The sequence below is a fragment of the Leptonychotes weddellii genome, chromosome 14 (genome assembly GCF_054177405.1).
Source record: "Leptonychotes weddellii isolate Sample4059 chromosome 14, ASM5417740v2, whole genome shotgun sequence".
NCBI classification, from domain to species: domain Eukaryota; kingdom Metazoa; phylum Chordata; class Mammalia; order Carnivora; family Phocidae; genus Leptonychotes; species Leptonychotes weddellii.
In genome coordinates this window covers 16,952,413-16,965,699 of record NC_138382.1, presented here as the reverse complement: position 1 = coordinate 16,965,699, position 13,287 = coordinate 16,952,413, and the positions used below count along the sequence as shown (strand labels likewise).

The following is a 13,287-nucleotide window of genomic DNA, read 5'->3' as shown; positions in this document are numbered from 1 at the left end:
GTCATGAGGTTAAGCATCTGACCCTTGACTTTGGCTTAAGTCATGATCTCATGGTCCTGAGACAGAGCCCCGCCTCGGGCTCCTGCTTGGCATGGAGCCTGCTTAAGATTCTCTCTCTCCTTCCACCCCACCCCCATCCCACTTGTGTGGGGGCTCTAGCTCTCAAAAGGAAGGAAGGAAGGAAGGAAAAAAGAAAGGAAGGAAGAAGAGAAGGGGCGCCTGGGTGGCTCAGTCGTTAAGCGTCTGCCTTCGGCTCAGGTCATGATCCCAGGGTCCTGGGATCGAGCCCCGCATCGGGCTCCCTGCTCGGCGGGAAGCCTGCTTCTCCCTCTCCCACTCCCCCTGCTTGTGTTCCCTCTCTCGCTGTGTCTCTCTCTGTCACATAAATAAATAAATAAATAAAAAGAAAGAAAGAACGAAAGAAGAGAAAAGCTAAACCAATTCTCTGATAAGCTTCTGGGTTGGATGTACACTCACCTATGCCCTTTCAAGGAGATCATATTGAGTTCAAGAGCTTTATCAAGAAACCTTTTTTCTAAAGCATCGTCTCCTTTGGCATTGCCAATGCGGAATGGAATATTCATCTTGCTTCTACTCTTGGGCTCCACTGGACATCTGAAAAACATATTATTCCAGTTACTTCTCTGAAATGTGCGACAACCATTAACAAATGAACAGAAAAATCGCTTTAAATATTTTGTCAATACAAATAGAAGATTTAAAAAAATCTGCCGCAGGACATTGATAATTTTTACTTAAGGAGACCACTCTTGCATATGGAACAGTGAGTTAGCATTCCCTTGTATGGCTTGTACTTAATTTCCATGAGCCTCAGTTTCCTTACTGAATAATGGAACTAATACCTTCATTTCAGACTAGCTGTGATAGCTCAGTGGCATGACATATATGCAGCTTCCAATAAATGGCAACCACACGGCGACGTGAGTGAACCTCTCTCTACAAGCCTAGAGAAAAAAATGTGCTGGTCCGGGCGCCTGGGTGGCTCAGTTGGTTAAGTGACTGCCTTCGGCTCAGGTCATGATCCTGGAGTCCCGGGATTGAGTCCCGCATCGGGCTCCCCGCTCAGCGGGGAGTCTGCTTCTCCCTCTGACCCTCTTCCCTCTCATGGTCTCTGTCTCCCATTCTCTCTCTCGCAAATAAAAAAAAAAAAAATGTGCTGGTCCTAGTTCTCCACACCATTTTTTTTTTAGATTTATTTATTTATTTGAGAGAGAGCACAAGCAGGGGGAGGGGCAAAGGGAGAGAGAGAAGCAGACTCCCTGCTGATCTCAGGACCCCGAGATCATGACCTGAGCCAAAGGCAGCCTCTTAACCGACTGAGTCACCCAGGCGCCCTTCTCTACACCTTTTGAATCTGGCTGGCCTTGCGACTTGCTTTGACCAAGAGACTGCAGCATCAGGATCGCTATGCAACTTCCAAGCCTAAGCCTCAAGGGGAATACAGCCTCCCTACCTGCCCTCTTAAAACATGGCCGCCATGTAGGCAAGCCCGAGCTAGCCTGCTGGAAAAAAGCCCGGCAACAGCCAGCACCAACTCCCAGACATGTGAGTGAGGTCACTTGCAGACCACTGGCTGCAGGTGAATTACCATTGACTCTGATTGAATAAACATCCCAGGTGAGAGCCGCCGAAGAACCATCCAGCTAAACCCAGCCCAGCCTGCTGACCCAAAGTCATGAGCGAAAAAAATGGTTGTTGCTCTAACAACTGTCTTGTGTGTTCTATGATGCAAAAACAGATAACTGATACAGTTTAAAACAGTGTCTGAGGGGCGCCTGGGTGGCTCAGTCGTTAAGCGTCTGCCTTCGGCTCAGGTCATGATCCCAGGGTCCTGGGATCGAGCCCCACATCGAAGCAGGGAGCCTGCTTCTCCCTCTCCCTTTGGGTCTACCCCTGCTTGTGTTCCCTCTCTCGCTGTGTCTCTCTGTCAAATGAATAAATAAAATCTTTAAAAAAATTTTTTAAATAAAACAGTGTCTGGAACGTATTAAAACAACCTAAGTATCCGTTAAATTCAACAAATGCATCTTTTTGGTCCCAACATTTTGCATAAGGCTTATCCAAACTCTCAAAAACGAATGACGTGTGAGTTTTTACCTAGGAAAGGTTAGTATTTTGACTTCAGTTTCCGATTTGAAAAATAAGCAGCCAAAATTATGTTCCATGGACAATCAAAGGAGACAAATGGAAGAACAGACATCTATTCCAGAATAAAAGAAGGAGTAAAATATGTAATAACCCCTTCCCCATTTTCAAGCTCGCCCTGTTTTATTCTTACACTTGTACAGGGTGTGATTCATTAAAATTAAAGAGCAAATAAAAGCAGTGTGAGGAAGCCCCCATGAAAAGTCATGCTCTCCCCTAAGGGCACATACATAATTCCTGCTAAAGTTAATAAGAGTCAAGTGCGCACCTACAGGCAAAAGAAGGGAAACCAAATATCTGGTAATGGGCTTTGAGCCTGAATTCCGCACACCTCCCCCTTTCACGAGGTGGTAGGTTTCATGGCTGACATTTAAATTAAAAATTCATTGGCTACCCTCCTGATATCCTGCTCCCACAGGAGGGTCCAATTATAGAGGTGGCATGGCAAAGAGCACGTCTAATGTAAGAAAAAAAAATTAAAAGGAGGAAGAATTAAACAACTTATTTACAGTTCAGCCCCACCCCAAATGGACCCATCCTACCATGAAAGTGGATGGTATCATGAGAGCCGTGAGTCGGCACCCAACAAATGTTTACATGGCACCCAAGAAGGTCTCTGGGAGAAGGCTCAGGGAGGGAAACAAAGATTCAAGGGGATTAACTGCTCCCAATCTAGGGACACAGCTGTGTAGGGAATTAACATGCCACGTGAGAGGTCTGTAACAGCAAGAAGCACAGAGCCAAGCAAGGAATTCTGCCCGAGAGAAAGTGGGAACGTGTCTGAGGGACGTGGCAAGGTTTGGACGCATGAGCCAGAAGGAAGGCCATTCTTGGCAGAACTGCGTCTACAAAAGCCTGGGGGGCCCCCAGCAAGAACTCCAGGAACTGGAGTGTTGGGTTTCCTGGCCAGGGGTACGGCCTGGACGGTGGGGGGGCCCTGGAGATACACCAGTGGGAACTAGACTGGGTCCTTGAGCCATGAGGAACAATCGGGTTTCCACAATATGAAATGTGAATTTTAGAAAAAGAACAACAGTACACAGAGGAGAGAATGGAGTGTGGGAACACCAGAAGGTGGAGAGACCTGCTGAAAGCTCTTCTAAAGAAGTTCCCTGGTCAGGGGGCCCCTGGGTGACTCAGTCGTTTAAGCGTCTGCCTTCGGCTCAGGTCATGATCCCAGGATCCTGGGATTGAGCCCCGCATCGGGCTCTCAGCTTGGCGGGGAGTCTGCTCCTCCCTCTGCCTGCCGCTCCCCATGCTTGTACTGTCTCTCTCGCTCTGTCTCTGACAAATAAATAAATAAAATCTTAAAAAAAAGACCCTGGAACCAGCCCCCCATGATGCTCCTCATGTGCATATCCTGGCTTGCTCCCATTTCCCAGCTGTCACCTTAACCTGTCTGTGCCTCTGGAAAATAGGCTTAATGTCTGCTTCACAAGGCTGTGCTGACAATAAAGTGTTTGTATCTGTAAAGCGCTAGGGCTCTGCTTGCTTCCTTTTATGTCAGGGTTATCGCTAGACCCATCACACGCTCCCCTCTTTCCTAGGGTCTGGTCCCCACATGAAGCTAGCAAGAAAGGTGACCTCAGGTCTAGATATGGACACTATCACGTGGACACCTTTAGAAGATCAAAATTCAGCAGTCTGAGTGCTTTCCATAGTAACCCAAAATAATATTAGGAACTAACTCTTAAGGAATGCTCCCTAGATGCCAAGTAATGCTTCTCATGCTTTATGCAAATTAACCCACGCCGGAGCCCGTGTTCTTAAGCTCTGTTTTATATTCTTTATTCACATGGATTTTCACTTAAGTCCTCAAGGCAGTCATAAGAAGTACGTACCATCATTACACCCACTGTACAGATAAGGAAACAGAGTCTGGAGCAGTTAGGTCATTGGCTCAAGGTCACACACTAATAAATGGCACAGAGGGGGGTTCTCTGCCAAGAATGCTGCACTATCCATGTGGGCTCAAGTCAGGGTCGACCAGCGACACATGGGTGGTTAGGCCATGGATGAAGGCGGGGACTTCGCGGCTGTCTCATCTAGTCTCAATATCCCTGCCAGGCTCTCCGGTGCAGCCCCCAGGAAACTGCCCAGAACTGTGTTCAGTATTCTAATTCTAGGTTACTTGGTATTCCTCTTTAAAATTTTCACCTCCCAGGGCGCCTGGGTGGCTCAGTCGGTTAAGCGTCTGCCTTCAGCACAGGTCATGATCCCAGGGTCCTGGGATCGAGTCCCGCATCGGGCTCCCTGCTCAGTGGGGAGTCTGCTTCTCCCTCTCCCTCTGTGCACACTCTCTCTCTCTCTCTCTCAAATAAATAAGATCTTTAAAAAATTGTTCACCTCCCTTTTGGCGCAATATTTCTATAGATCGAAAGAAAAGTGGAGAATTGCCTGAAAATCCAAGTGACCCCAGGAAGAGCTAGCAAGCACCCAACTGCGAACTGACTCCAATAACAGTGTCCCGTAGGAATGTCAGGCACCGGGGTGACATTTTCTGGGCGGGCAGCCCAGGGAGGATGGAAGTTCCCAGAAAGAGGTGTACTCTAGAAGATGAAAATTCTGGGTCGAGGCCATCCATAAGTAAAAGAGAAGTTTTGGGTGGGAGGTGACCTGATTTCCCAGGAGACAACCCACCTGCCATGTTGGCTGCAGCACGCTGCCTTCTGGGAAATGCCAGGTTGGGTGCTTGGAGTTTAAGAAGCTTGAGGGAAAAGGAATTCCAGGGATTCCCAGAGTTCCTCCTATGCTTTGTTTTGTTTCTAATTCCTGGAGTTTTCCAGACGCATTATCATTCCTTCCGTCCTTCCATTTTGTGCCTACCCATCTCCTGAGAAATAAATGGAGCCAAAAGCTAATAGAAAATTTGGTCTCCCCTCCACAATAGCCAAGTGCTTTTACTCACATTCAGGTTCTGAGCACTCTTTGGGAGTCAGAAAAGATACCCCGTTCTTCTGGGTAACCCAGGGCCTAGAACACAGTTAGCCCAGAGTAGGTGCTCAGGAACATTTACTGGATGGATGGATGGATGGATGAACAGATGGATGGGTGTGTGAGTGGATGATGGATGGATGGATGAGTGCGTGGGTAGATGGGTGGGTGGATGGATGGATGAATGGGTGCAGGGGTGGATACGGATAGATGGGTGGGTACGATGGGTGGATGATGGATAGAAGGGTGGGTGAATGGGTAGATGGGTGGACAGGTGAACAGAGGACTGAACAGGTGGACTAAACATGTCTTTTAGACCTTTCCAGACCTTCCTTCTAATCCAGCACAATCATCCCCTCCAGGCAACCCACTCTTTGCTCCCCAAACACAATACACTTTCTTTCCTCAGTACCTTTGCAGGGGCCATTCCCTGCCTTCCTAAAAATTCCTAAAAGTACTTTTGCCCTCCTCTAACTCTACTCATGCCCAAGCCTCAAGCTCATTCAAAAAACAAAACAAAAAAAAAAAACAACCAAAAACCCCTACACCCCCTACAGGCAAAGCCGTATCATCTTACTGCTCCAAGCTTGTAACTACTATTTAGACCTTGGCTGTGAACTCCTTGGACCATCTACCAAGCCCCCAGTCTGCACTTGGCTCTGTCAAACAGAACCAGAGCCCGCAGAAAGCAGTGTGCACCCCTTCCTCCAGACTGCACGTGGGAGAGGAGCCTAAAGGCTAAGGCGTCCAGCCAAACCCAACTCCCCACAGGGCCTGTGGCCGGAGGTCCACTGCACGCCAAGAACTCAGAGGAACAGGCAACAAGCATTTTAAGGGCAGAGGTAGCAGTAACAGGCTGCTTTATCCTATCTGCTACGAAAGTACACCCCCACCCCCCACCCTTGGGTGGTCATGGGGATGTATTAAGTTAGGCTCAAAGCATTGGTTTGTCCACCCCATGTGGCACATGAATTGTCAAAGAAGAATGTACATTCTCCCATTACTATCAGTCAGTTACTATCATTGAACCCAAAGAGTAATGGTCACTAAGTAGGAGGTCCAAGGCTTGGTAAAGGAGTATGTGTGTGTACAAATGTGTACAAACACAAATATACACATGTGTGTATGCACACACGCACACACACACAGCATAAAGCCTCATACACCTGCCACTTTGAAGGCAGGGAAACGCAAATGAAAACATCATCTATTAAGTGTCTCGTGTACCAGGCACTGTACCAGGTGCTTCTAAGCAGGCATTTTGGTGAGAGGTCTATGGTGGGGGACTGGACAGCAGCCCCCCAAAAGGTATATCCATGTCCTAAGCCCCAGAACTTGTGGATGTGACCTATTTGGAAAAAGGGTCTTTGCAGATGTCATTAAGTTACAGGTCTCTAGTTGAGATAAATCATCCTGGATGATCTGGGTAGGCCCTAAATCCAATGACCAGAAGTGAAGACACACAACAAAGGTGAGGCCAGAGACTAGGGTGACAACACCACAAGCCAAGAAATATCTGGAGCCAGTAGAAACTGGAAGAGACAAAGAATGGATTCCTCCCTAGAGTCTCTGAGGGAGCAAAGCCTAGCTGACACCTTGCACTTCAGGCCTCAGAGGAGTGCGAACAGATTTCTGTTAGGCCACCAAGTTACTGCATTTTTGTTCCACCAGTCCTAGGAGACTAAGGCAAGACCCATACGTGGTCTGTACCCCTCCCAGGCGTTCGTCCCGTGGTCAACACACATTCACGAATCATAGAAGACTCCTCATACCATAGCCAATTCCCTTCACAGACGGCAGGCCTGTGATGGTAACATTTGTCCTGTAATAAGGGAAGCAATGAATGTTCCTAAAAAGGTAAGTGACCTAGGGGCGCCTGGGTGGCTCAGTTGGTTGAGGGTCCCACTCTTGATTTTGGCTCAGGTTGTGATCCTGGGGTTATGGGATCGAGCCCCAAGTCAGGCTCTGCGCTCAAAGTGGAGTCTGCTTGAGATTCTCTCTCTCTCAAATAAATGAAACTTAAAAAAAAAGGTAAGTGACCTGGCTGAGGGGCCCAGTGGAGTCCCTGGGTAAAGCTGAGAGCTTCTAGCAAGTACACGTGCTTTTTCCCCAGGAGACATATAGAGGAAGCAGACAGGGAGGAACTGAGATTTCCCAGGACAGATCTTTGGTGTGAGAAACATCACCACGCCCTGGGATTCCCCGGGTGGGGATGCACAAAGGAATGGCCCACCTGCCCTGTAATCCTGGAGCTCAGCACTCTTCAGTTCACCGCACTTCCAACAGCTCAGGAAAGGGTAATACATCCACTTCTCAAAGGCACATGACATATACACATTTTTTTAAAATTCACAAGCAGTAAAACTGTGAGGCAAAAGCCCATCAACTTACACATAGAATCCTTGAGAATTATCAATAACATCATAAATCATCTGCGATTTGATGGTGCTGAGCTTCTCCATGGTTCCTGCACCGCCATTGTTCTTAATCCACTCCAGGACCAAGCCCATGACGTAGATGCTGAAATAAAGATTAAAAATCCATCTAGTTCTGCTTTGCAAAAGGGCAACGGCACTCAGAAAAAAGGTTTAATTAGACTCCTCTCTGGACCTCACACCGGTCCCCACCTGTCCAGCCCCAGGCCTAATGCAAAGTCTCCACAACACCTGGAACACGCTTACCTCTTTCATTGCTGCAAGGGTCCTCAGGACCCTGGCTCCCCACCCCCACCCGGTTAACCCCTTCACTTCCTACACACCCAGAGCCCTCTGCCCATCCTTCCCATAGTTTATACCATTCACGCCCTTACTTTCTATTTCTCTGTGCCCACGACGTGGACTCTATGGTTGCAGAAGACCTGAAGCACAGTGTTCACCTTTTCTACCCCCGAGCCCTCACCTGGGGCCCTCTACTACCTGGCGGGAGGCAGTGCGGCATGGCACTAGGAGCGTGAGCTCTAAGTCAGTCCTGACTCTAGTCTCACTGCTGGGACCACTAACTAAGAGCACCCAGCATTAGTCATCTTGGGAATCCAAACCCCGGCTTTCCCACCTGGAAAGAGGGAGGCCTACCACCCTATGGCGGACACCAGCCATTTTAGCTGCCCTGATCCTCCTAACCCCACTCCCACCCAACAGGCAGATCCAGCTGGGTCCCTTGTCCCCTGGTCTCACAGCTGGGCCGGGGACCTAAGTGGGCCAATCAGAGTCCTCCCCGGGACTCTCTGACTTGGGAGTGAGGACAAAGAGGCAGCCCTGTGTGTTCGTGACAGTGTGAGTCAAGAGTAAGAACATCCGAGGGAGACTCATCTGAGAAAATGAAGCCAATATTCCAGCAGAAAGAAGCAAGGATCAGAAAGAGAGAGGAGACGGGGTGGGATCTGTGTCCCTGGTTCCAGAAGCCACAGCCCCTCGGCTGCGCATGGAGCTTGGGAGGGTTCCTTTCTGAGCCAGAATCTCAACTCTGCCACCTGTAAGACCCTGGGGCTCAAGAGGACTATAGGAGACAGACTAGGTGACAGGTTGGGTGAAGCACTTAGTGCAGGGCCCAGCACGTGGCAGGTAGGTCACACGAGTGTAGTTAGCGGCATCTTCGTTACCAAGTGCTCAAAACTAACCCAAACACACAGTGAAGAGCAGTGGGTGGCTTCCCATCGGTCTTCTTCTTTTTTTTTTTTTTTTTTTTTAAGATTTTATTTATTTATTTGAGAGAGAGAGAATGAGAGACAGAGAGCACGAGAAGGGGGAGGGTCAGAGGGAGAAGCAGACTCCCCGCCGAGCAGGGAGCCCGATGCGGGACTCGATCCCGGGACTCCAGGATCATGACCTGAGCCGAAGGCAGTCGCTTAACCAACTGAGCCACCCAGGCGCCCCCCAGCGGTCTTCTGAAAGCCCATCTCTTAAAAAGGTGCCCAGGGCTCCGTGTGCCCCTCACCGAAAGCACAGGCCTCCAAGGGAAGAGACTCCATCCTCTTGAGCTGGGAATCTGAAGATCAGCTCTCAGCTAGGCACTCTCCAGGGGTGGGACAAAGGCCCCCTATGGGAATCTGTGCAAACTGAGTTGCCAGGAGTCAATGCCCAGCGAAAATCCAGCATGGTAACCCCTGGACAAGAGCTACCTTGTTTATTAACACCATGGGTCTCTTTCCACTGTGACAGGTTGAAGCAGGAGATCACTGGATCTGGAAAAACTCTAATAGCCAGAAGCTGGTGCCAGGGGAAGCCCAAGGCTCTGACTGGTTCATTCACTGTCACAACCTGGTAGGTAGGGGACCCAGGTGTTTCCAACCCCAGAAGTTAGCAGAAGTCAATGCCGGGCTGCCCAGTAGGCAATGGGCACCCAAAACCATGTAATAGGTTCTCCAGAAACTTCCCCAGCTTGAGGAATGAGAAATAGTAGCCAGTGGCAGAAAAGGAAGGAAGAATAGAGCAGAGAACAGGCCCTGAGTAATTTACAGCCTCAGCTGTAGCTCTCTGGATCAAGACTGAGAAGGGGCGCCTGGGTGGCTCAGTCGTTCAGGTCTGCCTTCGGCTCAGGTCATGATCCCAGGGTCCTGGGATCGAGCCCCGCATCGGGCTCCCTGCTCCGCAGGAAGCCTGCTTCTCCCTCTCCCGCTCCCCCTGCTTGTGTTCCCTCTCTCGCTGTGTCTCTCTCTGTCAAATAAATAAATAAAATCTTTTTAAAAGACTGAGAAATCAGAGGCACAAAGAGAAAGAAGAAAGAGGCAGGAGTATTTCCTACCATCTATTATGGGGCCAGGCATCCGGCTAACTGTTCTCCCTTTTATTGATCACAATAATCCTGAGGTCAGAGGTACCATCAGCCCATTTTACAGATGAGGAAAATGAGGTTTGGGGAGCTGAATTTGGCTAATGTCATCCATTAAGTGGCTGATAAAGCCAAGATTACAACCCCAAAGTCGACTTTGGTGTGACTCCAAAGCCCAAGCTCTTTTCAGTCACCAAGGCATCTGGTTTAGGAGGGGCTCCGGGACCCTCCACCACTACCTCCCCTGCTCGTGGGGCAGCCAGGCTGGCACCAAACCTCACAGACACAGCTGCCAAGTGCAGGGGCTACAACAGATTCACAGCACACGCGTGTAGATGTGTGTTCCAGACAGGACGCCGCCCGCCCACCCCTCTGTTCAGTAAATGCTCTCGAATTCCCATCTGACCCCAAACTGCTCGCTCCCCCACGAACCCTGCCCCATGATCCAAGCAGAGCCACTTGGTGCCCATTCACTGACAGTACTCTTCAGAGGCCACATTTTGCTTCTACCCATAGCTCTGTGACCCTGGAGTTCCCTAAGTAGTGGAAAGTAGTGCTTTCTCACTACTCAAATCCAAGGCCGCAGCAAGGCCCAGAGCAGGTCCACAATCCCAGCCCGTCCTCAGCACCCACACACTGCCCTCTCCGTGGCTGTCACGCTCAGACTCACAGCCCAGGCGCCCTGCCGAGCTTAAGGCGATCTGAGCAGCCGGTCAGCAGAAAGCCCTCCCACTCTACGCACTGCCCAGAGCGCGCACCGGGAGCCTCGGCTGGGAAGCCTCAGCAAGAGGCAGACCCCTCTCAAGGAAGCAGGTTCTCCCTGTGGCTTCTCATTCTACCCCCATACAATCCAAACTCTTCAAAATACAGGGGACCTCATGGCGCCTGGGTGGCTCAGTCCTTCAGCGTCAGCCTTCGGCTCAGGTCATGATCCCAGGGTCCTGGGATCGAGCCCCGCATCGGTCTCCCAGCTCAGCGGGAGGTCTGCTTCTCCCTCTCTACTCCCCCTGCTTGTGTTCCCTCTCTCACTGTGTCTCTGTCAAATAAATAAATAAAATCTTAACAAAAAAAAATACAGGGGACCTGGATGCTTATGCAGCTCTGCAACTTAGTCTCAATTCTCCCCACTAACCAATGGAACATGCCTGATTGCTGCCTTCACTCCTAAAAGGCCACCTGCATCACACAGCAAGTTTACCATCTAAAGCCGGCCTATTAGTAAGTAACTAAATAAATCACAGTAGATCCATTCTGTGGAATACCTTACAGCAATTCAAAGGGAAAAAAAAAAAGGCAGACATTTGAGCTGACAAGGCAGAGTATAGTGTATGTGGCATATTGCCGGGGAGAAAAAAGAAATTCACAGAACAGTCTATATGGTAAAGTTCCACTTGCATAATCTATGGCTCTGTATACTTGCACATGCCCGGGACACACAGCAGTTAACACAGCAGTTAAGAGCGGTTACCCCAGCAGTTTCTGCTCACTTCAGAAACCTTTGCTAAGGGGCGCTTGCGTGGCTCAGTCGTTAAGCGTCTGCCTTCGGCTCAGGTCGTGATCCCAGGGTCCTGGGATCAAGCCCCGCGTCGGGCTCCCTGCTCAGCGGGAGGCCTGCTTCTCCCTCTCCCTCTCCCCCTGCTTGTGTTCCCTCTCTCACTGTGTCTCTCTCTGTCAAATAAATAAATAAAATCTTTAAAAAAAAAAAAGAAACCTTTGCTAAGAACACATGTTAATTTTGGGGGGCGCCTGGATGGCTCAGTCGTTAAGCGTCTGCCTTCGGCTCAGGTCATGATCCCAGGGTCCTGGGATCGAGCCCCGCATCGGGCTCCCTGCTCGGCGGGAAGCCTGCTTCTCCCTCTCCCTCTCCCCCTGCTTGTGTTCCCTCTCTCACTGTGTCTCTCTCTGTCAAATAAATAAATAAAATCTTTAAAACAAAAAAAAGAAACCGTTGCTAAGAACACATGTTAATTTTGGGGGGCGCCTGGATGGCTCAGTCGTTAAGCATCTGCCTTCGGCTCAGGTCATGATCCCAGGGTCCTGGGATCGAGCCCCGCGTCGGGCTCCCTACTTAGTGGGAGGCGGCTTCTCCTCCCACTCCCCCTGCTTGTGTTCCTTCTCTCACTTTGTCTTTCTCTGTCAAATAAATAAAATCTTTAAAAAAAAAAAAACACACATGTTAATTTTTTAAAGCAATACAAAGTATTCTGTGTGCTGAGGCTTACAAAAGGAGACCAGAGGGGCGCCCGAGTGGCTCAGTCGGTGAAGCGTCCGACCCTTAGTTTCGGCTCAGGTCATGATCTTGGGGATGTGAGATTGAGCCCCATGCTTCCCCTCTGCCTCTGCCCCTCCCCCATTCACACACTTCCGCAAGCGGGCACGCTCTCTCTCAAATAAAAAAAAGAAAGAAAAGTACACTAGAAAGTCCTTGGAAAAACTCTCCCTGGCTGTTTGTTCTGAAGATTCTAACTGCAGAAGTACATCTGCCTCTGGGGTTCATGGTGAGTGAGGCTAAGGCCCTGGGCAGGCCCACAGTCCTACTCTGCTGAGAAAGGTGGCCCTGATGGATGGGGTTATTTTGTTTCTTCTTAGGTTACTTTCCCTCATACTACAACAAAAACAAATTTATACTCACAGGTTCCGTTAGTCGAGGTAAATAAAAACTGTTTTGTGGGAACAGAAGGGAAGCTTAGGCATCTTTTTACCTGTTCATTCGTTGGGTCCAGTGTGATCTACTAAAGGGTGAAAACAGAATAACCACGTGATCCTTTATTCCACCCCAATTCACTGTTCAGGGCTACAGTCGACTATGTGAAGGCCAGTTACCCAGCCCAGTTCACACAAAATGCCCAGAGCCTGTGGTCATTCAGCTCTGATTTTATTTTATTTATTTATTTATTTTTTTAATATTTTATTTATTTGACAGAGAGACACAGCGAGAGAGGGAACACAAGCAGAGAGAGTGGGAGAGGGAGAAGCAGGCTTCCCGCCGAGCAGGGAGCCTGATGTAGGGCTCGATCCCAGGACCCTGAGATCATGACCTGAGCCGAAGGCAGACGCTTAATGACTGAGCCACCCAGGCACCCCCAGCTCTGATTTTAAAAGATAAATAAATAAATAAGTAAGTAAAGGCTTCTTTTCAAATGTGGGGCCTTTCCAAGGACTTCCGTGTGATACAAAGTTCAGAAGCCTTCTGGGTGCCTTGTTGGCTTACCTTCAAGGACTAGGGAGGGGATTTGGCACAGATCTTCCCCTCTAACTTGGAGCTTATTCTTACTGTAATTTGCTAATCTTGACTATTTAAGTACCACAAATGAACTCTGAAGTTTTTCAAATCATAGATTTAGGGTAATTGCTCCATTGTACACACTTGTACTTTTCTTTCAAGGTAAAAGAAAGCAAAGCAACTTCCAGGGGGTGTCG

General features: G+C 49.2%; 1 protein-coding gene across 3 annotated transcripts in view; it reads right to left on the bottom strand.

The window, feature by feature from the left end:
- Nucleotides 1-13,287, bottom strand: part of PSAT1 (phosphoserine aminotransferase 1) — a 29,043-nt gene that overhangs the window by 1,808 nt on the left and 13,948 nt on the right. For 2 of the 3 annotated variants that reach the window (XM_081802862.1, XM_081802864.1), the window contains exons 7-8: nt 7,492-7,620; nt 478-615 (exon numbers count right to left, since the gene is read on the bottom strand). In XM_081802862.1, the coding sequence (XP_081658988.1) occupies nt 478-615; nt 7,492-7,620 (267 nt within the window). The remainder of the gene's footprint in view (nt 1-477; nt 616-7,491; nt 7,621-13,287) is intronic. The other variant, XM_081802863.1, reaches the window with a different exon arrangement.